The 27,643-nt window shown below is 39.3% G+C and overlaps 1 protein-coding gene across 1 annotated transcript in view; it reads left to right on the top strand.

Moving 5' to 3' along the window:
- The window catches only part of ZNF804A (zinc finger protein 804A), a gene marked incomplete at its 3' end in the record, with an annotated part of 145,243 nt that extends 118,133 nt beyond the window's left edge, over positions 1 to 27,110 (top strand). Inside the window, exons 3-4 of the mRNA XM_082763819.1 lie at positions 21,089 to 21,219; positions 23,807 to 27,110. Coding sequence (XP_082619945.1) covers positions 21,089 to 21,219; positions 23,807 to 27,110 — 3,435 coding nt within the window. The remainder of the gene's footprint in view (positions 1 to 21,088; positions 21,220 to 23,806) is intronic.
- Between the last annotated feature and the right edge of the window lie 533 nt (positions 27,111 to 27,643).

Here is a 27,643-nt window from a genome sequence, read left to right as displayed (position 1 = left end):
TTTCAATATTGTGGTCAGTCTCATAACCTGTTATATCACTGACAGTGCATTGCCATGCAAAATTAGTACAAATTTCATTCAGCAACACATTGCACTAGAGTCATCCCCAGTTGTGTCTGCATTAGCACATCACTCAGATAACTATTGAATATCCTGATAGGCCCCACTGAACATGCTTCAGTTTCCATCAGAAAGTGCCTTTTGAATGTTTTTTTGTTTGTTTGTTTGTTTTGATACTCATAAACTGAAAACTCTGCACTCTGAACATAGGCTGTTAAAAAGAAACCACAGTCCCAACCCAAAGAGTGAGGAATAAAGAAACACAATTTACTTAGCATATCCTGCACATTTATCTCCCCAGTATGCATTTCTGCTGTTGTGTGGTTCATTTATTTTTTTTTAAATTGTACTCAAAAATTTCAGTTGATCTTTATCTTTCTAAATAAGTTCATGAAAATTTATGTGTGTAAATTAGCTGAAATTATGGCTAATTTTAAACTAAGCTTTACTGTATCAGCATAAGGTTTCTGCTGTTTGGCCAAAGCTGTTACAAAAGAAAATACTTAACTGCTATTCAACACTAAGATAAGAATGGAGATAATAATTAGGATTTGGAAGTGGGAAATGATAAAGTGTTCCCATAGGTGATTCCTGAAGCATCCTATATATTGTAATACATATTTTGGCATAAGGTATTTTGTTGGGAAGAAATTATTAAAAACTTGAGTTATACAGTCTTTGAGATCAAATGAGCGTTTACCTATCACATGCTTTGTTGCTAGGCTATAGATCAGCTAAGCAATTATCTGGAAGAAAAATATTCTATTTTTTGTCGTCATTCACTCTTTAACAGAATCAATCTCCCAAAGTTAATTCAAGCGTTATTATGGCTCAAAGTTCAAACCAATCAACTGAATATATTTTCTGTAATTTTCACAAATTTCAAAGGCAGTTCGATTGCTGTCCTAAAAGTAATCAAGTAGAATATAGATTAAGTGTAGGTAACGAATAACATGAAAAGAGTTTTTTTACTCCATGCTTTTCGGCTGAGAGCGATCACATAGGAAAATGTTATTTGCAATGAAGTTTTAAGCGTTCTTAAATGAAGGCAAACATACATTGCTAGTAATGTATTAAATTCTGACCTCTCAAGGTGACTCATTTTTGTGAAATTAACATGATTTAATTTGCTGAAACAACTAAGTGGTGCATGTGAATAGCTCCATGCCTGATGCTGCACAAGCCACCTTATGGTTTCCTATTTACTGCCCCATCCCCCCCCCCAAATGTTTCCAGATTTTTTTTCCCTTAGGAGCTCTGCTAGAATTATTTTTTATGCCCTGCAGCACATGCATGCTGTTTTACACGTGGGAGTTCATTGGGAAGAACTGAGCAACCTTTTCAGTGCAAGCCACAGTAAATCTTAAGGTAATTATTGCATTCTTTGCTGATCCATGCAAAATCAATACTTCATTCGTTTCAGAAAGAGCTTGTTCTTTTTTAAGTCTTGGTTCTGACCCATTGGTGGAACATAACATTGCAATCAGCGTTGCGTTTTGGGAGGAGATGTGACTAGACAAGCAACATATATAGAAGTGATGCTTGATTTAACCTCAGGTAATGAATCCTGCTCAGTCTGCAGCCTGTGTGCGGTAGGACATTGGGACCTCTACAGGGACAGTGTTTAGCTGAAGGTAAATCTTAGGAAAAGTTGTAGGCCTTGATCACAGACAACCATCCATGTAGTTTTAGACTTTTTTTTTTTTCTTTTAGACTAATGCTATTCTAGAAATTATATTTACAGTAATTATTAATATTTTAATTATGGATCAGTAACAGCATATAGAGAATATCTTCAGTTTCCAAAACCATTTTAGTCACAATCAACAAAAGCTAAAATAGGTACTTAGATTTTTTTTTTATTATTATTATTTTTTTTTAATGTGCAGGCAATGCTGTCTTGGAACAGCAGAGCCTTTTCCATGTATTTGTTGTTGGCTTCTTGGTTTTGAGCTTCAGTGGTTAATTGATTTTGCTTTAACTTTTTTATTTTTTAATTAACACTGCAACTTTCACTGTCCAGTAAAGATCTGAGTGATTTACTAAGTTGAACTTTCCCCATCCTCACGCAACAAATGGAAGAATTAAAATAAGGGCTCCATGGGCACCAAAAAGGATAGATAAAGCAAACAGGACTATTGTTGATTTTGAACTTCACTGGCAGACAAACAACAGCCCTATTTTAAGAAGATTTCAAGAGTGGGTGGAAAGGAAAATCAGAAATGTGCCCTTCCCGTCAGTCCTGTTTCTATTCCGAGTTCTGCCTAGCCTTTTCCTTCATTTCAAGGATACCATATGCTGTTATTTGAGTAATATCCCCTAGTTTCTCACTGTGCTTTCATCTATGGTTGTTCATGACAAGCATCCTTGTGACAAACCTCAATTATTCTGTAAAGAACCTTTCATTTTCTTCCAAAGTTTTCATATGTGGCAGAAAGAGTTGTGGTTCAACATTGAGTGACTGAAAGTGTTGATGTCTTGGGTGAATGATTTTTCTTTATTTCTTTTTAAGAGATTCAGTGTGCAAAAGACAACATAAATACAGCCAGTCTTTGTGACTGTCTCTCGCTTCTAGGCATCCTTCTCTTTCCTTGAAGGAGAAACAACAGCATGTTGCATCTTTTCTTAAATTAGAACTGACTGAAACCCAAGGCACACCATAATATAAATAATAAATAATACTAATTCAGGCTCATTCATGATTAATGCTGCTTCTTTTATATGCCCAGCTTCTCTAGTACAGCTCTCTGCTGTCATCTTTATATGCTAATGCTACCAAGAGTTCATGCAAAAAGTTTGCTCTGAACATGTAACCCATATTCCCTTTTCTGTCACTGAAAGTGAAGGAAATGAGAAAAATCTATTAAATGAAAAAACTCACCTTCTTTAATGATGATTTTGTGTGTGTGTGAACCACTTTTTATTTTTTTGTATTTTTTTATGCTTTTAAATGCTTGCTTGCGCTGGCAACTGCATGTTTATACCTGGTACAGACAGGACCTCATAGTGTTGTCACCTATTAACTACACAGAGATTGTCTGTCTACAGATTCATTGTCGTGAAGGAGAGGAAACCAAGCCCAAGACTAAACAAGAACATGGAAGAAATGGATTGCAACAGCCCCAGTTACATCATTATTTTATTAGTTACATTTTTTTAGACATGAGGGCTTCCTCTACGGGTATGCATGGAGAGGTTTGAATCCTTTGCAAATCCCCTGAGTTGCCATCTGAATGGAGGTATCTGATCTGTGGCACGCTGTTATAGCTTTTCTTGGTCTAGCGTTTGCTCTGGATGAAGCAAATGTGGTTGTTAATTTGGTTCTGTGGAAACAGGTTTGGTTCTGTGGAAACCTGTGGAACCATGTTTGTGAGCTGGCTTAACTCTTGGGCCAAGCCTCCCACAAACAAGAGCATTTATTACATTTATTACTCTGTTAGGGTCAGCTCTTGCCTTCACCACCTCTGCGCATGTTCTTCCTTTGCTATTCTTGGTGTCCCTCTGCTGTCCAGCTGGACACCAGCTGCAGAAAGTGTTCTAGGAGCAGGGCACTTTTTAAAGTATACTTAAGGTTGTCAATAGTCTCTGTCTCATAGACAAAAGGTGCTGTATGAGGCAGGGCTGCTGCTAGGTATGATAAAAAAGGGAGGGGGTATTTGTATGAAAATGGAATTAAGGAAATAGAACAAATCAGGAAATGTAAATGAAGCATTAAAACGATGTTTATCAAACTCATCCTTAGCTCTTTTTGTTCTCTTCTGCTAAGCAAGCATTAAGGTAACACGAATGGTTCCCTTTTTTGTCTGTTTTTTTTTTTTTTTTTTTTTTTTTTTTTTTAAGATGTAGGCTGAGGCCACCTCTCCCTCTGCCTTGTCTCTGCAGTGTCACTTCTCTGCCCCACCAGGAGGCTTTTCTTTTCTGCCATCTCAAGGCTCATTTCTTGCTTAATGAATCTTTCTTATTTCCTTTCTTTGGAAACGAGGATGACACATGCAACCAATGTAGATCACTTCATTTTCTTCCCTCATTCCTACCCATAGTTAACATGATCTGCATTTCTAAGGAATACTGCAATTAGTGTGTTTTCCTGACACCAGCCTGCTTTGTAAGGTTGGTAAAAAAGTATTCATTTTGTAATGCCAAATATATTAAAAGTATCATTTAGTTTATATTGCTTAGTCTAACTGTGAGCATTATAAACTCACTCCTAAGCTGCTTAGCCCACAAAGGCAATAACACTTTTGGTGAATACTTTGTTTGCATGGTGAAAGCTCTCGTCTGAGTTACTCCTTGGGGCTGACTCTGCTGACATGTTTGAGTTCAGATGGCCAGACCCAACATGACCAAGTTCATCTCCTAGCTGGAAGAGCAAAGAAAGTTTCTGGGATGCCCACAAAATCACTGGGAGATTAACAACTAAAGCAGTACTCCATGGGGATTATTTACAAGGAGGTTTTTCTCTTCAGATGCTTAGAAGTAGGTCAGGACTGAAGCAGATGTCCATCTACCCTATGCCAACATTCCTGCAAGGCATATGCTATTCCCAAGGCTGTTTTAGGATTTATTTGTTTTAAATGTAATCAAAAATACTTCCTCACAGTGAGGAGGAGTGGCTGGCTGCCCAAGTAGAGCTCTCATAACTGAAAAATAGAATTTGCAGTGGTGACAGCTGGGCAGCCTTAAAATGGTAGGTGAGAATAATTTCATTTTTGATGATAAGGTGGGGGTTATTTTACTTAAATAACGGTGGATAACATCTTAAATAATAGATAGTCTTTTCCAAATTACTCTGTGGGTAGCAGATTTTCTTTTCAAACACTGCTCTAGTATTTTGCTTTGGATCTGCACACCTGTCTGACTGTGAACAAAGGGATGATGAAATAGCTAATGACTCATCTTTCTGACTTGATTAACAGGAAGATCAACAAGGCAAAAATCATGTCAAATCATTTTCCTTCAGCAATTGTGAGGAGAAAAGATTATGTATTGCAAAGTGTGGGGTTGGGAAGCTTTTTTCTTCTGTCTGTAAGGATTTAAGATAAATCCAAGGTTTATGTCCCTTTGAGCACTGCTTCACTACCTGTGCATCGTGCACTGTGGATTCACCTCTACGCAGGGGCTTCCTCTATGGGTATGCATGGAGAGGTCTGAATCCTTCGCAAATCCCTTGAGTTGCCATCTGAGTGGAGATACTTGATCTATGGCACGCTTTTATATCTTTTCTTGGTCTAGGGTTTGCTCTGGATGAAGCAAATGTGGTTGTTCATTTGGTTCTGTGGAAACAGGTTTGGTTCTGTGGAAACATGTTTGTGAGCTGGCTTAACTCTTGGGCCAAGCCTCCCACAAACAAGATCATGGCTCTGTGCGAGGTTGGAGTTGAACAGGGGCTGGGGAGGGCCAGGGCAGCCTGCGAGCTCAGTGAGTGGTGCGGTGCCCTGCCTGCCCTTGTGCTCACAGGAGGAAGAGCTCGTGTCCTGCGGGGAGTGGTGGTGGGTGTGCAGACGCCTGCTTCGCTCTCTGCAGTGGTGGTTGCTCTGAGTTGGGTGCCTTTCACTCCCCGAGTAGGTTTTGTGCGTTGCTGGAGGATATAAAGTGGTATGGCATGCCCTACAGAGCACTTCACTTCAAATACTCATTTGTCTGTGTGTGCTTTGTGTGGGGAAAAAATACAGTGTTCATAATAAAAATCTGTGAGCACAGATGACTTCTGCCAAGTAAACTGCCTGGTACACTGCTAAGGAAAATATTTTCTTGGGCATTTGTAACTACTGTCATTGACAATAAAATTGCTTGGAATATAAAATAATGGTGGTGTGTTGCCTACCATGACAGAAACTGTGAAAGGTTTTGGCCTTTAGTAGGCTTTAATGGGTGCTCTAGAAAAAACTACAGAACTGACACTTCCATTTATTAACTTGTAATTGTCCAAAACAAATCATGTTTTTTTTTTTTCCCCCCACAGTAGACTGAAGCCTAGTGTATGTTAATTGTGCTGGCTCTTCACCTGTCCTGACACCTTGACAGCTCTTGTCAGCTTTTAAAAGTTATTCTCTTATGAAAACTGTACCTCTGCTGGGTTATTTTCCCATAATGGCCTTGCCACTTATTTTTTCTTTCTTCCTTTTTTCTTTTTTTGAATTCTTACATCAACGTTTACACTTAGCGCTGTCCCCTGACAGGAGCATGTTCTCTAATGACCAGTGGTAAGTCCCTCATCCGGAGACAATGCAAAAATTAAATCCAGTGTTTCAGTTTGCAAGTGTGTGCCTGGGGCTCTTGCTTTACTACGGCTCAGGTATTTGCTATTCATTAAAGAAATGAGGTTGTACAGTAAACTGATTTATTAGCTATACCACCCAGTGCTCTCATCTCATCAAATCTCACACTGTGCAGGTTTAGAGCATCTCATAATTATAAGAAAAACTAGGACCGCTAATTAACATTTATGTGCTATAGGATGTGATGGTACCTCAGCGGGTGGCACTTTCTCCTTTGAGTCAGTACTGGAGCAATATAATTGTGTTGCTGGAGTTGCTGCCTTCAAGATATAAAACCGAGACCTTGACCACTGCGATAATTGAAGTTCCAAGGCTGCTTACTTAGGAGCAAGGATAGTATCTCTGGTAGAGCCCTGGCCAAAATCCAGGCAGGTAATTAGATTCTGTTACACGAGTCCCCCCTGTAGCTTCAGCTGATTATAGTGCCTTCTTCCCTTCCCATCCTCGCCGTTAGGTGTAATTGGTGTGCACTGTCAAGCAGCTGCCATGGGCTGAGTGAACGGTGGTTGCATTTCATTGATGAATGGAGTGATACAGGTGTACTCCTCAGCTCCAGCACCTGAAAATTAAATCAAAAGACATTCTTACACTGTAGAATTAATTGATATAGGAAAGATAAGTTTGGGCTAAGCAAAAATACTACATTTTTTACCATAGTATTTCTCTCTCTGACTTTGAAAATGGTGAAGCTTCAATAGCATGGGGAGCACGCAGTAAATGGGAGAGACCTCTAAACTGTTTCCAAGTCATTGACTCTAAAGTATAATAACCTCTGTTAAGATGGTGTAATTAATTGTTTCACTATGTTCAGAATCCTCAAGAGTGAAAGGCAAAACTGTCAAAATTTGTAAAAAGAAATGGAGTCGTATTTTCATGTTCCTGTTGGACTGAGCCTGGTAAACTAAGTACAAACTTTTGACTTCCCCGGGGATCAGAAAGAACAGTTCTTAGAAAAAATGTCACCTCATATTCTCCCATTACCATGATAATTAAGAGTGAGAAAACATAAGATGTTTCCATCATAAACCCACTTCAGAGAGGCATTGCAAAAGAAAAGGAAGGATCAAATCATTTAACTGTGAAAAGGCATATGAAGTAAAGTGACTTCGTCTTTCCTAAATTTTACACTGCATTGGCCATTGATTTGCTGCTGGTGGATGGAGAGGTGATGGGGATTTTCTGCCTCCCCCAACACAGTTTTTTGCCTAACTAGTCACTTTTAAGAATTAATAATTTCTCATCGACGTTCATTATAAAAAAAAAAAAAAAATACTCAAAAGATTCTCACACTGTGTAGGTCTTTTGTTTGAAGAGGAAGGTGTAGGTTGGGAGGAATTCAACAGAGGTCTTGCCAGCAGCCAAAGCAGCACTGGAAGACTTCATACTTCAAATACATGAAAACTGAGGAATCACTAGAATCAAATGACATTTATTCATGAGTTCTGGAAGTCCTTGTGGATGATGTAGCTAAATTATTGATGGCGATATCTAACATTATACTTAAAATTTCTCTTTGGTGCTTGAAGACTTGATGATAGGCAGTTACTGGAAGCTATAATAAGGTCTACACTTAGTGTACACCTAGGCTCTTTTGGGGAAGAGTCATTAAGTAAAGGGAAATCTTGCTTTCCAAGCATTTAAAAACCTTTGAAAGTATTAATAAACATAAATAGGTGTGATTGCTCTTGTACAACCTATGTGAGTTTCCAAATGTCTTTTGATAGACAAATGAACTTCTTTTAAGGAACTGAGCTGCCATGGAAAAAGGGACGGTCTTGGGATGGCAGCCTACCTGCTAAAGGACAGGAAAGAGGAATACTAGCACTACAGACTCGCACTGTGTAGAGTACAGTTCTGCTTAACATTAAAGAAAGAGGCTCACTGAGGAGACCGGCTAGCTGCTATTTTTCCTATAAGACCTGTGGCCATTAAATGAAATTAATGCAACCAGCTTCAAAATAGAGAAAAAGAGGTGGCTCCATTTGCACTGTATAAAAGCACACAAAGGAAACCCTTGTCAAAGTATAAAGTAAGAACTGAAAAGTGAGTGGTTTGAGGGGAAGCGTGGACAAGGAATTGAAGAGTTTTGCTGGTGATTACTGAAATTGGAAAAAGCTCAGGAAATACATGGAGCTAAACATAGTTGGGACTGGGAGAGTGTAAGACGAAAGGATTCATACATCCTTCTGTATTCCTTCTAAAGGCCACTCTTTCGAGTTAGAAGAAATTAATTACATAAAAGGCAGTAATTGCACTTTCTGTGGCAACAATTGCTAGAAGAGGTGGGAAGTATGAGTGGGAGCAGAGCGGACCAGAAGAACGTGAGCCTGGTAAATGCTGATGTGTCAAGGGCTGGAGGAGTTCTCCAGAATGACAGAAGAAAAGGCAATACTTTCACTGGCACTAAACATAAATCAGGTACAGATTGCAGGTGTGCTGCATATAGGGCACCAGCTGGTGGCTTGAGGGTCAGGAGGAATTTCAAACAGAATGACTTATTCCTTGTGATACTGCCACAGGCAGAAGGGAAAGTTTGCATTATCAAAGTGACATGTACTCTTTGTAGGCACATGAGATTTGTTCTGCAACAGCTGTTCAAAAGGAAAGCAAGCCTAAGTTGTGCTAATGTATCTTCTTGTTTAGCGATGTCAGTCCTATATTTTTTAGGAATTTAGTGTCCGTTCAGGTCAAAGGCTGTGAGGTTACACAGCACAACAAAGCTGGACGGGCTCTTGGCTCAGCCTTACCTCCAGCATCCCATCTCTCTATGCCATCACTTCAGTGGCTTGCAGAGCTGTTTCTGCTGGAGATGTAATTGCCAGTGTCACCGCCGAAGTCCTGCACAGGCATCTCAAAGAACAGATCGCCTCCAAACTGCAGCGGCTGTCTGCACAGAGCAGTTGGCAGCTCAACACTTAGTTGAACTAAGGGTGTAAGGCTGTGTGTAATCTTACCAGAAGTATTTATTGCTTTTGAAAAATACGAATCAGCTTTCATTGGTGAGAAGTACTGGGGACTTTGATTCCTTAAATGCACGTGGATTTGATGAATAGACACCCACCTTTTGCTTGTAGCTTGTACAGCTGTGTGTACATGATGTATTGGTGAGGGCTTTGAATTTCTGGCAGAAAGTCATTCACAAAAGCCACGAATCCAAACTTCAGTGCTCAGTCATTTTGTTCTTAGACTTCACCAAACTTTACCCATCGCACCAAAACTGCATCATAGCTTGAAGTTTTAACACTACAAAGTATTAATATTTTAATTCAAGAGATACTATGAATGGTGCAAAATACTTACATGGCCCTTATATTTTGTACAAGTTATTATTTGTACAAGTTTTGGACAGCTATCAGTATAAAAGTTTATTTTCTTCCATGAAGATGGTCATCTGCACTTTTCTCACCTAGGATTTGATTATCCTTCTTAATTTGTAGGTTAAAAAAGTGCTAAAATCCTAGCAATGGGATGTTAATTCAAAGCATACCTGCATTCAATTTGTCCCCTGTAAAGTGTTACACGCAAATAAGATTTGATGAGAATGGAAAGCACTGTTACAACCAACTTATTAAAATGAAACTGAATTTTTCATAGCCTTTCTAAGTCTTTTTGTGACTTATGTAGTTGCATCCTACGCAAACAAGCAAGAAATAGTTTTGGGGATGACAATTTGATGAACTGTTTCAAGACTTTAATAAAGGATGAGTCACTTTGCTGCTATTAGGAGAATTTCAACAATAAATCCTAGAGATGTGCAGAAGGAAGAAAGTATCACTTGTGTAAATTTCTGCTCTTCTAACCTTCTCTAAACATCTTCTGTGGCAATTCATCAAAAAAAAAAAAAAAAAAAAAAGGAAAAAAGGAGAGGATGTGGCAGGGAGAAGCAAGCATTTTACAGATCTTTCCCTGTCCCAACCCAGAGGGCACAACAGCTTACTGCTAAGAAATCTTGAAGTGGTAACATGAGGAACTTAAGACAGAAATAGTGTTTTAAGACCAGCCTATTTAAGGGATATTGTGAAGACAGAGGGCAGGTATCTGAAGTATTTATTTTTCCATGGGAGATACCTTGAGCAGAAAGAAGCCAGATCTTTGCTGGAATGGAAGGAAATGTCATGATTTGCTTCTCTGTTTTGAATAGAGAAGGTTGTTTTTTTGTTTTGTTTTTCATCCTCTTCTCCATCGGAGAAGAAATACATAAAGAAATTTGACACCAAATTTGTGGAAATGTTCTCCTCTGTGCTTCGTTAAAAACGCCCTTAGAAAAAACAGGAAAAATATCACAATTCACCACTAGGTGAGAGGAGCCAAATTAAATATCACTGGAGATGCTTGTTTTGACTCCTGAGTGTAAGACTGCTGCGGAAATAGTCTGCAGAGCGCTGTAGTAATGCAAGTGTAGTGCTTGAGCATGGTAAGAGGTTTGTTTGCAGACCTGGGAGAGTTCTCAGAATAAGATTATTTTTTCTGATCTTTTAAGAAGAACAGACAAGGTTTTCATAGCTATCACTGACAGTTCTTAGTTGAAAAGTGCTTTTGCTTGTTTGTGTGTTGTTTCTTTTTGTTTACTGGGGGGAAAGAGTGCAAAGCACTTTTTTATTTTTATTTTTTTACTTCCCCTACACATATCATAATGTTGACCTTGAAATGATAAAGCTTCTGCTCATTTTCCATTTTCCGTGGCAGTATTTTATCCAGAAATGCCTTCACACTGAGTTTAGATACTTTAAATCTGTCTTCTGCTGAGATATACAGAAGGTCCACCTGGTTAATTGCACGTGTTTTTTATGTCAGACAGATAACTTCCTTTGTGTTTCTTTTTCTTCTTTTCTTCAAAGCTTGAACATGTAGCAGTGCAGATTTCATAGTTGAGTGCCGTAGATGCTGCTTTGTGCTTTATTCCTAGTGTGATGCTCACCTGCTAATCAGAACCTGTATAGTGAGAGTGGATGTATTTCTATCCTGACTGTGGTTAGAGGAATGAAAAGGTTAATAAAATAATAATAATAATAATAAAAAGTATCACCCGCTTTCTCTAGAAATTGCTTTCTGCCTTTAAGAATGCGGACTGAGATTTGGGTACATTTCCTTTCAGTAACGAGCTGCGCTTCATTAGCTAATTATTGTTTTTATTAATTTCCTAGTGCTTCTTAATCAAGAGCAAATTATCTCCTGGAAGGTTGATATCCGATTTAGGTGAGGGAACATTGCCCTGCTTTGCTTCTGGATACACTAACCCAGCAAGCTCGCCCTGCTGTGCTGGCTCTCAGTCCTGCCCCTCGCTCATCCTCGCTGATAGCAGCCAGTCCTCAAGGGGGGTACCCCAACCAAACACCTTCTGCCAGTACGTGGGAGGAAGAAACGCATTCTCCGTGCAAAGCCAAGGGTTTGTTGTTAGTTTAGCTCAAGTATTAGCCTAATGAAGGAATTATTATTAGGCCAATTGCAATGATACTGGCACTTACAGTCCAAATTATCCAATTAGAACAGCTCATTGCCGGTAATGACACGGATACACACAAACTTTGCAGTGTTACAGCCCTTCTCCAGTGCTCCTGAAGTGTAACGGGAAGCGTCATTGCATGCTGTCAGCATCGTGAGTTCTTCATGTGGGGTATGCCGATGACATTGGGGGTTTCTTCCTCCTTTTAGCCAGGAAGAGGGTGAAATGAATGGCTTGTGCCCCCGCACCCTGAATTTTGTTTGGGGATCATTTTTATGTGTTTACAGAGATACTTGCTCTGTTTATTTGTTTTGTCTTCAGTGGCTCATAATTGTGTATTAGTCAGCTTTGATATATAGAGATTGTTTTACATATGTTGGATACTTTGTCACTCTCTTTTTATCCCTAAACCCAGTTTTACCCATATTCTGAAGCTGCATTCCTTTAGCAAGCAGTAGTTGAGCACTGGCAAGTTGTTTATAGCCCTGGGACTCTGGTGTCATCCTGTGCTTGCACTTTCAAGGCCTCTGCTATGATCTTGTGCTTGTACTTTTGGGGCCCTCTATTATAGTGCTGTTTTCCTTCAGCAGCCTCTAGGCTGTGATTTACTGATAACTTCAGTAATACTTAAGCATGAGGTAGTGACAGATACATCCTTGCTCTGCAGTTATTAATATTTCACTCAGTGATGCACTAGAAGACACACATAAATACAGATGTGTGCTCTTGTAACCAGGCGGTGCTCTCATAACCACTTGCCACCAATATCTACTATTTACAGCCACGTCACTGGTATGCTATCAAAGTTATGTTACAACACATTTCATTTAGACGGTTGAAAAGGAAAGCATAAGCTCAATTACATTAGATGCAGTCTTTGTGTCTAATATTTTTTCTTTAATCTTGTATTTCTCTTAGAGGAATCTGAATGAATGCTATTAACAGTTGTCTTAAGGGTAACTTAAATTTGGTCGGTACCAGTTACCTGTGGCTGTGAGATGTGTCAAATTTGCAAAGACCTGTTCTCCTCTGTTTTCATTGCTCAAATTTATATGTTCTTTGAAGAAGCTTGTCATGGTCTTGGGATAATTTCTGGCAAGGACCGCATCCTGCTGATGAGAAGCAATTTGTGCACAGAGGCTTTGAATGGCTCAGTGATCCAATGCAAAATCAGTATGAGAAAGTTATTGTGTTTTAGCTCTGACAGGGAGAATTAAAATAAAGAGCTCACTTTGAGGGAATTCATGTATCTACTTCAGCCCATCACTGTTATTAGGGTATCCTTCAAGGATTAGAGGAACTATCTTTTAAAGGAGCTGGCTGTAAATATGACTTCCTCATTTTCAGTCATTGTGCACATGTAAAGACTGGAGAGATTTAAGATGTGGTAGGCTCACTTCAGTCTCAGTGGCAATCTTTCCTAAAATGTCACCGGCCATTTTGGCCAAAGAGGCTGAAAGCAGAAAATAGAATCTCAACATTTCTGCTTGCAATTTTTAATGTACTTTTAGAAAGGGTATTGTGTAAGGAAGGAGGAAGAATCAGAACAGCAGCATGAGCCTACAAGAGACAGAGAGCTTCAGTGCTGGACACAGGGGGAATCATTTTGTCCAAGGTACAAAGGTGGTTAATAGCAGGAGCCACTGATAGGCAGTGGGGTTCACTGGAGTGAAGAATTCTTGGGTGAAGTTTCAACTCAGAACTGCCAAGTAAGTTATTCATGTATGGGCAGCAGAAGGATCTCCAAAATGAGCAAGACAGCTTTAAAGGCTGAGCCATCAACACCTTTACGTTGCATGGAGCCATCCGTTTTGTAGCCTTATCATCACTGCCTAGAAAGCGATTTTAAAGGGAAATCCAATATTTCCTTTTCAGAGGCAGAGGTGACCTTTCTCTAAGGGGAGCTCTGTGCGAGGAAGCCATGGCTCCTGTGAAATGATTTTTAGAACATGAATGGTGTTCAAAGGCGAGAGATTTCCAAAAGCTTAAAGCTTTACAGATGGAGTTTAAATGGGATGTTGTAGAGCTCCTGTTTTTTTACATGTGGGGAGCTGTAAATGGCCAGAGAACAGAGCAGTCCTCAACATTTAGCACGTTTTGTACCAGTGTCTGCCTGAAAATATCAGGAGGCAGCGCCTTGCTGAATCAATATTTGGGCTGCAGCAGGACTGTCAAGCCTGAAGATATTAATATATGCTCAGAAAGATTAGCGTGGATACTTATATTACCCTGCTGGAGCGAAAAGGAGGTGCTGGGTAGTGGTGTGGGGCTAGAAAGTGAGACGTGCTGTGTGAAGCAACGCGTGTGGTGCAGGATGTCACTCCAGCTGTCACGCAGAAGCACAGACGAGCTGTTGTGTCCGAGGGCAGCCCCACGCTCAGAGCAGCCTGCATGTCGAGCCCTTTCTCTACAGCACTGCCCTTTTCCCTAGCAGTGCTAGGTGTAACCATTTCTTAACAGGACTTAAAACTTTACTTACGTTGTTGGTTTTTAATTAGAGTCCTAAATAGTGCAGAAGTGGGTGTATAGGTCAAGTGGTCCTTAAAAAATGAAGTGATGTGCACCTACCTTCTCTTTAATTTTGGTGACTGAAGAAGCTCCCTTAAGCATTGCTGAAAATCACCATGCAGAATTTAAAGGCTGCTCTCCCTGAGCTCAGCAGGAGTTTCACTATTGACTTCAGGAGAAGCAGAACTGGGCCTAGAGTCATTAAAATAAATACTTTTAAATTATGGACTAGCATATGCAATCACTTTCCAGATGTACAAACGTGCGTCAGCTTTATGTTCTTTTCATTATCTTGTAACATTAATTTGATAGGCAAGATGCTAATTCTGTGGTTTTATGATGCTTTCTTTGGTCTTAGCCTTAATATTTATGAGGTATTCTGGTGATTTTTGCTGAAACTAACAAAAAATATCCTAAAGCTTGCAATAAGAGCAGGCTGTTCTTATAGACATGGTTCCTAACGATCATGGTGAAATATTCAGCGTGCAGCACTCAGCAATTCTGCACGTTTCTAACAATGTTTTTGCACAATGGCAACACTGGGGCCATTTAGTCAACTTTGGAAAACACAGCTATCTCAGAAACAAAAGCAACAAAAGTTGTACTTTAGAGTCCAGAGCCTGTTATTTGTCAAAGTCTCGGAGCCCTGTTCTAGCGTGAGCCAGAATGCTATCTGAATCTTGCAGGAGGGAGCACTGTAAGGGAGCAGAAGACACACAGGCACCAGAATGATGTCAAATTAAGCATGAGACTTACTATGCTGGAAAGGCATTAATCATGTCCTAATGAAGTGTGTGTTTGGTTCTTGCTGATAATTTCCAAAGGAAAAGCGTTAAAAAGAGTAGAGAGCAAGGATAAAATGATTATTTTTTTCCTTCTATTGCTCCATGGTTTATCTTTTACAGTTACCTAACCAAGAGCAATAAGTAAGATCTTCATGAGAGATAACTAGCTTTCATGTATATTGAATGTGCAAGGGCACAAAATATCGATTGTTCGGATTTTCCTCATGGTTTTGAAAACAGTTACATTTTCATTTGGTTTTGGTTTTCATTTTAAGCTCGTTTAATTTATTTTCTCCCGTGAACTTACATAGGGAAATCTAACTGAATGCAAGAAAGATGCTTTGTAGGTGAGTATGAATTAGTCTCAAAGCCTAAATATATTTCATGTTTAAATAATTTCAGTTTTATTCACTTTATTTCTATTCTCTGCATTAAAGTCTAGCATTTCCTTTCAGTAAAAGAATAGATGTATTACAAATGTAGAAAGGCCAATGTGAATTTTCAGTTGTATAGTAATACGTATAAATAATATTTAAAATATATCATGTTTGTAGGATCTGAATGAAAGAGCTAGTTCAACAGTTCTTTTCTGCACACTCCACAACAAACAGGACCACTGCGTATTGCCTCAGTGTGCTGAGAAGCAAGTTACATCTATGCAAATTTGCATTACATGAGGTGCATTTAAAGTTAATAAAAATACACCAATCAGAAAGAATATAAAATGTTATTTATAATTTATAATTTATAAAAAACCTGTTCCCTCAGTAACATCTAGGTTATGCTAGCATCAGAACATCAGTAGTGAAGGACAAGTTAATCCACTCTTACTCAAAAAACTGGACTGACAGAATAACTAAGGTCGGTAACTTCCTTGGGGCTTGCTATTTAGTGCTACTTGAGTGCTTTAATTATATGGCTGTTAGAAAGAACCATTCCTGCCATTTCTACCCCCTTTTCCTCTGTAATCTTCTCTTCCTCTTCCCTGGCAGAAGCAGCAATATTGTGGACTCCAAGGACTTGTTATTTTAAAATCCTACATATATCTATATTAGCATGTTTTAGATTTCCTCTACTATTAAAAGACTGTCAGAAGGATATGGCTGCAATTTGTGGCAGAAGTAGATGAGGAAAGGGATTATTCACAATATGAATGTTCATTGTCATATGGAAGACTCAATATTTGACTGTATAAAATGTGATTCTGTTGTAAATTTGTGGAGCTCCTAATTTTTAAGACAGGGTTTAAATTTTGCAGCCTAAGGGGGAGGTACATACAGCCATAGGCAGAGACAATTAGAACTAACATCTAACTTGCAGCAAACTGAGTTATTCATAAGCCAGCAATAGACCAATGGGATTTATTAAAGGCCTCTGAAAAACCAAGTGGCAACTGTGGTTCATACATCTATAGAGTGAGAGAATGAGGTATCTCTCTGCATAGGAAGATAGAAGCCATGAAAACATAGGTTAGAAGGAATTGATTGTTCACCAACTGATCACCAGCACAGGATCATGAGAAAACATGCCTTTTTGGTTTGGTTTGGTTTTTCTGGCAAGGAGGTCTTCCTAGCAATTATTAAGAAGTGTCTTCATCTGCTTTGTAACTCCCCTCCAAATAGCTGTAGGCTGCTGTTAAAATTCCCCTTTGTTCCTCTTCTGTTTCAGGAACATATTATAGCAATTAATTTTATGCTGGTAGAATGAAAACAAATTGTCTTTTAATTTCTTCCTTAGTCTTCTTATTGCAGTGGTTGAATTACCCATTTCATCGCGGAACCTTGAGGTTTCTCCTTTCTGTTGAAATAACTCGCCTTGTTTAACTTCTGCGAGGGAAGGCTTGTGGCACTAGTAGCGTAAGCTCTTGTGTTTTAGTAGTTTGTGGGAGCTCTAACTGTTCCTGTAATCTTTCCAAGAGGAGATATTCTTCTTTTTACCAATATGAGAGATGGTCATGAAGAGTATGTAGAATTACAGACAGCAACACAAGTAAAGAGATGCTAATCTGTCCTGCTGTGTAAAGTGAAGGTGTCTCCACTTGCAGAACAGCAAAATGTGCCCACACAAACCACCACCAAAGGCAGAATGGAGACTGGTCTATTTTACAGCTTGAAAAGCAGTTTCTTGTGTTTTAAATGCAGGTTTCATTCCCCAGTTGAGTGTTTACAGGTGTTAGAAGAGCTTTGATCTATTCAGGTATTATTTGTAATTGATTAAACTCAACCCTTTTCGCAAAAGGATACTAATCCGGTTTGGTGTGACAAGTGCTAATCTAATGAGTATATTGTCACTCTTTGTCATACCATAATTCATATAAAGAAATAATAAGTCATCTCTGTTAGCAGAGAGTATTTGGAGAGCAGTCATGTACTACATAGAGAAAGGGGAATATGTGCAGCTTCTAGAATAATCACAAGGAGCTAAGAAATGCCCTTATTTAATCCTTGCATTGACCTGCAATCAGATTTTTTTTTTTTTAATGAATACAAGCTTAAAAATTATTAACAATTAAAAATGTTGCATAATGTATACACATTTAAAAGGAAAAATATTTCATTTATTTTAAATAAATCCAAATGCCACTTTTGTGCCCCTTTTATGGCATGCTGAGTAACCAATACATAGTCCCCATGTTGTGGGGAAAGTTGTTTGGAGGGGAGGAGGGAGCTAACAATAGGATAAATGCTAAAGAGTTGATTCAATGGCTGCTGGCCATGAGGTCATTTTTCCTGATTTTATATAAAATAAAAAGACAATAAGGAAGCAAAATTTGATGTCATGGCTGTTAAATTCTGCAATTTATACTTCCATTGATCAGAAAATGAATTTATGGTCTACATATTTTCAGCCTCGTAAAAGTCCACATAATTTAATTGTTAATCTAAGGTCAAAAGCAAATTAACATAATCATATCTGAACTGCACTGTCCTGAAATCCCCTGACTCCTGCTATTAGAAAAATTGTTCCCATGGGTTCTTGGCCCTATTAAAGTTGTTCCTAGCCTGGTGAGCTAAGCTTCGCAGGGGCAGGTTGTCAAAGCCTCTCTGAATAAGCAGTCACTAGCTGATGGTTTTTGGTGTGGGCAGAATGTCTGCTTTTTGTGGGGGATATTGAGGCTACTGAGAGACCATATATCAGTCCTGATGAATGGTATGATTTCCCCTTCTTTGGAGTCAGTTCTGATAATGTAGAATTACAGGTTTCAGGTGTTTTATTTGAGGCTGGTTTGGTTTTCTATTTCCTCATCTTATCACTTATTATCATAGTGTTCAGTTACATTGTATTTCACTTTTCAGCCTTAACATGCTTTCACTGTCCTGAGCATATTTTTTTTAAAATTAATGTCTTCTCTATGTTGTAAAAACCTATTACTTTTGAAGTGCTGCTGCAAGTGCTTAAATCTTCAGTTAAAAAAAAAAAAAAAAAAAAAAGAGAGAGAGAAGAAAAAAAAATAAAACACTTTGCAGGGTGTCAGAAGGCTTGTAATAAGAAGTGCACTTAATGCATTAATGTGTCTTGCTTTAGACAGGCTTCCAGGCTTTGATCCGCAGAGGTCTTCAGGCACTTGACTCCTGCAGCAGGATCTCTGTTTGTTGTTCCTTTTGTAATGCAGGAAAGAATTAGGGAACTTGGTACAAGCTTTTTGAAGGGTGGAATACTGAAAAAAAACCTGCCTCGTGATAGATTGGGAAACGGAGACATGGGTGAAGTAAACAGAAATGGTGTCCCTTTGGACAACCAAACTCAGGGTTTCTGCAGTTTTATGTGGGTATCTTCCACAGCACATCTGCAGACACCCAAGCTGGATACCTCTGCAGGCTCACCTGGGCTTGCACCTCATGTGGTGTTCTCATGCACCTCAGTTTCATCCATGCAGAAGTGCACAGGGTTTTGCACTTCACTTGGTGTTCCCATGTTTGGTTTCATCGTCTCATACATACATGTAGGAGCTTGTGAAGTCTTCCTTTTCCTCTGGACTCAGCTGGACATGATTAAATGGCTGTGCATCAACTCCTGGCTGGATTTGGTAGAAGGAGGTGGAAAAATTCTGCTCCAGGCACAGTTTTGCAGTTAGACTTGTTACAGGAATCCAGCTCGTGCCCACGTGCAAGCAAGCCCTGTTGCAGGACCCCAAGGCAAGACCAGGAGGCAGGCTCAGACTTTTGGTGGGTTGGTACCAAAATGAGTGCTCTTGCTGTGCCGTGCATCATGATAGAGATGAAGGCATTTAGTCCTTTTGGAGAGATCTAATTTAATTATTCATTGTGAACTGTTGAACTCTGTACTTGCCAGGACTTGCACATGTTGAGCTGGTTCATAAGCAGAGGACAGTGTATGAGGGAATCACGTTTAAATACTGTATGACTGCCTGCTAATTATTTGCTTACTGATCCGCGGAAGCAAACAAAAATAACAGGAATTAAACTAATCGTTGAAGTTCACATTAGTGAATAGTCCTGCCTTATGGAAAGACAAACATTTTAAGAAAAAGATGCTTTTTAAGAATAAGGCACGCTTTTTTTACTTGTTCCCATTTACTTTGAACAATTTTTGACTGGGGGCCTCGTGGTGCTCAGAATGCGTGGACTAGTGACATTTACGGATAACTGGGTAATATCTTATTTTCATTTGCATAATACAAGCAAAACCTGACAGAATACAAACACAGTGCACTGCTTGTTATCACTAGCATGGCTAAGGTCAGTAAGGAAATACAGGTGATGATAATTTAGCAGATGGCTTTATAAAAACAAATGGAAAATAACTATAGTATTCAAGAATGGAGACGCAGTTTTGTACTTAGGTAACCTTTTATATACAGGAAATAATATTTCTGGAAACTGCCTAATCAGGCCTCAAACCAGCTTGTGCCAGGCACATATTCTGTCTGCTGTAACCAAGAAAAGTTCCACTTATATGTACGTGTTTAGTGAATAAAGGCCTCAGATCTCCTCTAGTTATAATTCTTACAGATTGTTAAAGCCATTCATACAAAAGACAGAGGTATTAGCTGTAAAAAAAAAAAAAAAAAAAAAAAAAAAAATAGTGTTGTATAACTAGTTCCTATTATGCTAAGAACAATTATGCTCATCGCCCTTCTGAACTGGAAAAGGGGGCATTTATTTGACAGGGCATGTGACAGAAGGGAAACACAGAACAAATAGTTCCAGAAGAGACAAGCAGACAGTCCAACACAAAGGCTGTGCAAATGAAACTCCTGCCAGACTCATCTGTCTTACACATTGAAACCTGTTCGTTACAATCAAGCAGAATAATTTAATTGCTTAAAAATTGTAAATGGTTCTTCTGTACCACAACTTGTATATGCTGAACAAATAATGACTTGATTAGGCTGATGAGAGGCTCAGAGCTGTAAAATGATACTTACCTGCCAGTGTTGGTGCAAAAGGAGAACTTCTTGTGTCCACAATACTCCATATAGGAAAAAATGCACCTTTGGCATCCAACATTGTGTAAAGATTCCTTTAACACAATTCTCCCTATTCACTATTCTAATTGTTACATGCTTGCTACCAGTGGGAATTTTATTGTCAGATTCATTGGAAGAAAGATGTAGGGCTAAAAATATTTAGTGAATGCAAACTGAAAAAGGCACTGCTTGGAGTGAGACCCTACTGACAGCCTGAATGAAGTCCAGTTAGCTTTAGCGCTCCTAATACCAAGACGTCCTGATCACTTTCAGTAGTAAGAGTAAAGGGGTCAAAATCTGATTCTGGGTGAACAGTGTCTAGCTCTACTGAGACTGGTCTATGTTAATCACAGAAACTACAGTAAAATTATCTAGGTTATCTCTGTACCAGATAACCTCTCTTTAGCATCTCCATGTATTTTGGTTATTCATTTGAAATGTAAATTTGAAATATATTGAATGGATCACTTTCGTTAGGTTGGAAAATCAATCTCAGTACGAATGCTTACTAGAAAATAACTATCATTATAAATGTTAATCATTCCTAGGGTTGTTTTTATGTGTATTCGACTATTTCTTACAGAGACTCAAGGAACTGAAGCAGAGGGAGTTTGCTCGAAATGTAGCATCGAAGTCGAGAAAAGATGAAAGGAAACAGGAAAAAGCCCTTCAACGTTTGCACAAGTTAGCTGAGCTAAGGAAAGAGACAACGTGGTAAGTACATGGCTGCTGAAACACAAAGAATACCTTAAAATAATCCTTCACCTATTTGCTGATGCTCTGGGACACAAATCTGTTGGAATCCCTCAGCTGGAGCCCAGCACACTCATTTTTATGGCATTTCAGAAGCAGTATGTGTACGGTAATTTGATTCACACTATGTGAAAAAATGAATGTTTAACATTGCTTTTCCAGTGGAGCTAGAATGACATGTATTTTTAGTTTAAAAAAAAGATGTTTCATATATTTTTCATAAAACCAGGCACATTGGTTGAAAGCTTAGTGAACTAGGTCATGCATTTGAAGGCTGACACTACTCCATTGATGAGGTGAGGAATACAGTGTTGTTCTAGGATATAACAGATCTCTGTGATTTAGTTTTCAAACTGCTTGCCTGGGAAAGCATCCAGAAATCTATTCTTAAATCTCAATAACTGGATTATTTTTTATATTGAAAGGTAAGTGCTTCTTTTCCTCAGCTCAGTGGAATGTTTACTTCTCACTGCAAAAGCGACTCCTTGCTAATCATACATTTTGCTACTGAATCTAGACATGCTATTGAAATTAAGATTGCTGGCTGTGAATCTATTCTTACTTAAATATGACACATTTATGATACTGAAAATATATGTTCCAACTTGACCTTTCACCATGGAATCTCGGGGGGAAAAAACAAATGCTGAAATGCAAATGTTTTCTTTTCACCCAGGCTTCATCTCAGCAGATGAACTAACAGAGAAGTCGAATCATATGACTTGTAGTTCTTGTTCAGTGATAGTCTCTTCCTCTATTTGTTTGTATGGTGGGCAGCACGCTAACAGAGTTCACGGAGTCTAAGCAGGTGGACATGACATGAAAGTTCTGAAGTCTGTTTGACATGAGCAGTGTCTCATCTAATTTATTTTATTTTATTAATTTTTTATGGTAGGTCACATAGAAACTCTTTTTCTTTCATCAGTATTTTAAATTTTCAAATTAATACTTGAGGGCCACCATTTTTTTTGTTCTCAGCTTTAGATATTGTTCCCCTTTAGAATACTCAAAATATGAATTTGGCATATTAAAGAAGAAAAAGGAAAAAGAAACTCATTGCTCCCCCTTTTCCATGTTAGTGAAGCACAGATTTTGTGGGGCTTCTTCTTTGTTATTGTTTTCAATGTCGTCTTAAGGAGAATTTCTTCTCAGTGTCGTCTGAAGGAGAATTTCTCTGAGCTTTCTTTATTAATAATTGCTGTATGCTACTATTTTGTGTCCTTAGAGGTACGATATAAACAGACACACAGAATTTGTTTTAACTAGATTTTTCTAGGTTGATTCTGCACAAGAGTATCTAAAGAGGGCCTACAAGAAAGCAGGAGAGGGACTCTTTGTCAGGGAATGTAGTGATAGGACAAGGACTAATGGTTTTAAACTAAAAGATTTAGATTAGATATTAGGAAGAAATCCTTTATTATGAGAGTAGTGAGGCACTGGAACAGGCTGCCCAGAGCAGCTGTGGATGCCCCATCCCTGGAAGTGCTCAAGGCCAGGCTGGATGGGGCTTTGTGAGGAGCCTGAGCTGGTGGGAGGTGTTTTTGCCCCTGGTGGGGGGGTTGGAAGTAGATGGTCTTTAAGGTCCCTTCCAAACCAAATCACTATGAAGAAATGACCATTTTATTTTGTTAGAGAAAGTTTTTTTTTTTTTTTTTTTTTTTTTTTTTTTGTGTGTGTGTGTATATGTGTGTATATGTATATATGTTGCTCTGCACTGTAAAACAGAACAATTTGTTTAAAAGAAAAAAATAAATATATAAAAATATTGTAATGTAGGTCCATTTCTCCTTGTGTTGAACAGTTCCTGTGGATCCCAGAAAACTGGCAGCTTAAGCACTTTTTGCTCTTCTCTTTGCTTCCTATTAAGTCAAATAGAACAGATGGGAAGAGGACATGAGATGAAGAACAGAAGTAGACAGTGATAAATTTTTTCTCAAGAGGGATGAATCACTTATTGCACCACTGTCAGCTGAAACACTTTCCCTGATATTATTTTTCCATGAAAGAAATTGCTGAGATTGCGACAGGTCTGTGAACACAAATAGGAAAGAAACTGCTGGGTGATTGCCTGTGGGTGGAGAAGCAGTCACTAGGATCATGACTAAGAGGGAAGTGATCTATGAGGTGCTCTCTGTTTTAATATATTTTGAAGCACAAAAGAATTTAAAAGCTCTGCTATTTGTAGTAATAGTATTGTAACTGTGATGTCCTACTGGGAGGAGAAGCAAGATTTCTAGGGAAATATACAGTCTTTTATTAGGCCAGCCAGTACGTCTAGGAAAGGTGAGCTTCTTTATAAGAACAGTAGCCCTTTGATAACTTCACATGAAGGAACTGTGGACACAATATTTACTCTGATTTCTTATACAAATCTTATTATAAAATACAATATTTTTTTTTTCGTATTTTTTTTTTCCCACATTCTAAATCTATATGTCCATAGATTCTTCCTCTTTGGTTAAAAATCTTTCAGATACCAATGTAACACCATGTTTATGTCTGCGTTTCTCTGAATGGTGCTTACTCTGAGTTTTGTTTATCTTCCTAGTGCTCCTGGAAGTGGCCCCATGTTCAAATCCACTACAGTGACTGTGCGAGATAATTCCAATGATATCCCACAAAATGCTGCCATAGATTCTGCCAACAAACAGGATTTCAGCTGTACATTAATAAACGATGTGCAGAACTGCAAAGATGCTACTTCAGTTATTTCTTCCACTCCTGAAAATGCATGCAGTAATAAATCTGACACCAACAAATTTGGAGATCAAGTTCAAGGAGCTCAAGGACAACGAGTTGGGTTCTCTTTTGCTTTTCCTAAGAAAGCAGCAGTCAAACTGGAGTCTTCAGCTGCCGTTTTCTATGAATATAATGATGAAACATCCACAGAGCATGGATTTAGCAGAAGAAGTAGATTTGTTCCAGGAGTCTGTAATCTTCAGTCTCCATCAGCAGCAGAAATAGTCCTGTGCCCTGAGGAGAAAAATAGCTGTTTCCACCCAGTGGTGGAAAAATGCACTGACACAGCAGAAGCTCCCGAAACTCAGGATTCAAAAGAGCTGGCTAGTGAAGAAAGTAGAGAGCTAGAAAGTCCTGTATTAATTCCTGCTGTTTCCCATTCAAAGCAACTAGTGTCTTCTGACATGGATGGCTGCAATACTGATGGAAATACAGCAGATGGACCAAGTCAAACACTGTCCACAGATGTGGACGGTACTCATAACCTACCCCTGGGCTGCAGCAGTTGTGAACTGCCGGGAAATGGGACCGTCGCTCAGCCTGTGGTGGAGGATTGTCTATCCCTTCAGAACATTGTAGAGGAAAATGGTAAAGATGGGAACAGCGATTCAGTCACAGTTGAAACTGAAGTAAAGAATCTGGAGGCAGATCCATTAGTTCCATCACATTCTGAAGATGGTAGTAGAGCTCCCCAAAGCAAACTAGACACACGCAAACGATCTTGTGAACCATTTGTTCCTGTTCTTAGCAAACATGGAACAAATATTCTTCAGTGGCCATCAGAAATGTTAATTTACACAAGTACAGAACCGTCAATTTCTTACAGCTGTAATCCTTTATATTTTGACTTCAAGTTGTCAAAAGCGAGTGACAACCAAGAAAAGCCCAAGCATCAGCCAAGCTTACCTCATTTACAACTCACAACTGAATCCAACCATAGCTCAATTTCAGATTTTACAAATAAACCTACTTCAGAGTGTGGTGATCATGAAACGGAAGTAGATAAAAATGTGTGTGACTACACAATACCCCTTATAAGTGATGTTTCCCACATCAGAAATTGTGATCTTGCAAAATTTCAGAATAAAGTGTCCTTGGGTGAGTCATTCAGGATTAGAAAAATAGATAAGTATCACATTTCAAGAAACCACTTAAGACAAAACACTGTGATAGATGAGAAATATAACAAAGTTCGGATCAAAGAAAGTCATGAAAAATGGCTTCACAAAAGTAGAAAACGAAAAAGGAGAAGAAAATTATGTCATTGTCATCATCATCATCCTTCCGGGGAAGCAACATTTGTAGAAATGGAGATTTCCTCAGTGACTGAAAAGGAAATTAGTCATAGAGATGAAAATAAATATCCGCACCTCCAAAATAACCCAGAGAAATGTAGATATGATGCAGGGAATATCTGGTTAGCTATGGATGAGGTACAGCAGTCACATCAAAAAGCTGGCCTTGACAATGGTCATAAAAGAAGCATGTCTACATCAGATCACATACATGGGGACAGAGGCTCATGTGACATTTGGAATGCAAAAACTAGGGAGCAACACAGTTGTTGTAGACTACTGCACAGGAAGAGAAAAGCAAGCTCTCGGAGACAATTAATGCATCTGTCTCAAACTTCTAGGAGGCACAACTGCATGTGCTCTAAAATGTGCTGTAGTTGGAAAGTCAGGAGATCAATCTGTAGCCCAGAGCATAAATGTTTAGGTCCCTGCAGTGAGGAAAAGAGTGTGAGTCAAAATCACTCCATAAAGAGAGGTTACAACTTTCTATCAGATGAGCCAGAAAAATCCCACAGGAAGCGGAGACAGCATACCTATTCCTGTTCTTCAGATGAAAGCTCATACAGACAGACATTTTTAGAAGAAGAATATGTAAGGCAAACGAGCACTTCAGATATGCATCACAAAGAAAAATGTAAACACAGGAGGAGGAAAACTAGAATAAATCATGTATGCATTGACAGGAATACAAGAAGCGAGACCTCCAGGCCTTCTACAGAAAACTCTGCAAATTCTGCATTAAATATTTTGGGAGAATTCTTGACTCGAGACAACATGGAGGAAACTAATGTGGATCCCAAAGCTGATCATGCAAAAGGTACAGATGAAACAATGCAACTGGAGGAAAACAAGTCAGTCCTACAAATGGATAGTTCACATTTGTTGGAAAAAGACAAGCTGACAGATTGCGTGGCACTGGAGAACGCTCCAGGTGCATCTGCAGAAGTTGTCACACATGCTGCTGCTTCTGCTGCTGAGTGCGGTGCCCCTGCATCTGCAAACACACAGGACATTCTGGAGGACGAAAAGAAAAATGAAAATGTAAACAGTCATGAAAATCCAGCTCGTTATAAAGCTCCACCCCCCACTAGACCTTTGGAACAAGCTCCTCCTAAATCATACGTTTGCCATTATGAATTGGCCGAGTCTCTGCCACGTGAGAAGATAAATGAGGTGAGCAATGAATGGGTACAGTGTAATTCTGGCATGTTTGACAGCCCACCGCCTTTGCCATTCAAAGAAGCACATATAAACAGTCACACCTTTTTAACTACCGAGCAGTTAATAGCCCCCTTCACCCTGCCTGACCAGACGTTGATATTTCCTCCAGATAACCATGAAAAATTCAAAGACCTCCCGTCCGAGGCATATCAGCAGCTCGTGCAGCAAAACATGCTGGCCAACAAAGTGAAGTTTACCTTTCCTCCCCCAGCCATCCAGCCCCCCAGCTCTCCATTGCAGCCCCTCCCGCTGCAGCCACCGCTGTGTTCTACCTCCGTTACCACCATCCATCACACTGTCCTGCAGCAGCACGCGGCCGCCGCCGCCGCCGCCAGTACGTTTAAGGTCCTCCAGCCCCACCAGCAGTTCCTCTCACAGGTCCCGGCTCTGTCCAGAGCGCCTTTACCTCATCTGCCCGTAGGACCTCGGCTTTGTCCAGGAGGCCACGCGGCTTTTGTGGCTCCACCGCATTTGCCGCTGGTGCCGCCCTCGGTCCTGCACCCGACCCAGCTGGCGTTCTCACCGCTGCCGCACGCCGTGTTCCCCTCCCTGCTGTCCCCGCATCCGGCTGTCCTTCCACTGCAGCCCCTCTTCTAGGACAGGTTCTCGGGGGGAAAGGAGCCTTCAGATAAACAGACTGGTGGTTCCTGTCAAGCCCTCAGCTTTGCAGAATGGTTCTGTGAAATAAACTGGTCGAAATTCCTCTTTCGTTGGGAAGCATTTACTGTAAGTATAAAGATGCAAACATCCATGTAAAGTTCAGACCTATACTATAAAGCACTGAATAGTCTGATACTAATATGAACTATATATATATATAAGTGAAGCTCATGTCTTAGAATATGTATAATGTATATAATATATTTATAGTTCTATAACTTCTGTTGTAAAGTATTCACTTTCTGTTTTTTTATCCTTGTGTATTTGCACCTATTTAATGTTTAGACAAAGCTGATGCACTATGTTTTGTACTATGTTCTCTGAAACTGTAAATCTAGTGACAAACTATCTCTTGCAATAAATTTTTGTTAACTACTTAAGTATATCAAAAATCTTTCATTATAAGCCTCCTGGATGTCATTGCTCCATGTTCTGCATTTGAATAACATCCTCTACCCCTGCTGTGCTGG

This window comes from Aythya marila, assembly GCF_965140915.1.
Source record: "Aythya marila genome assembly, chromosome: 6".
NCBI classification, from domain to species: domain Eukaryota; kingdom Metazoa; phylum Chordata; class Aves; order Anseriformes; family Anatidae; genus Aythya; species Aythya marila.
The sequence above is the reverse complement of the archived record's forward strand: the minus strand, read 5'-3'. Positions and strand labels throughout refer to the sequence as shown.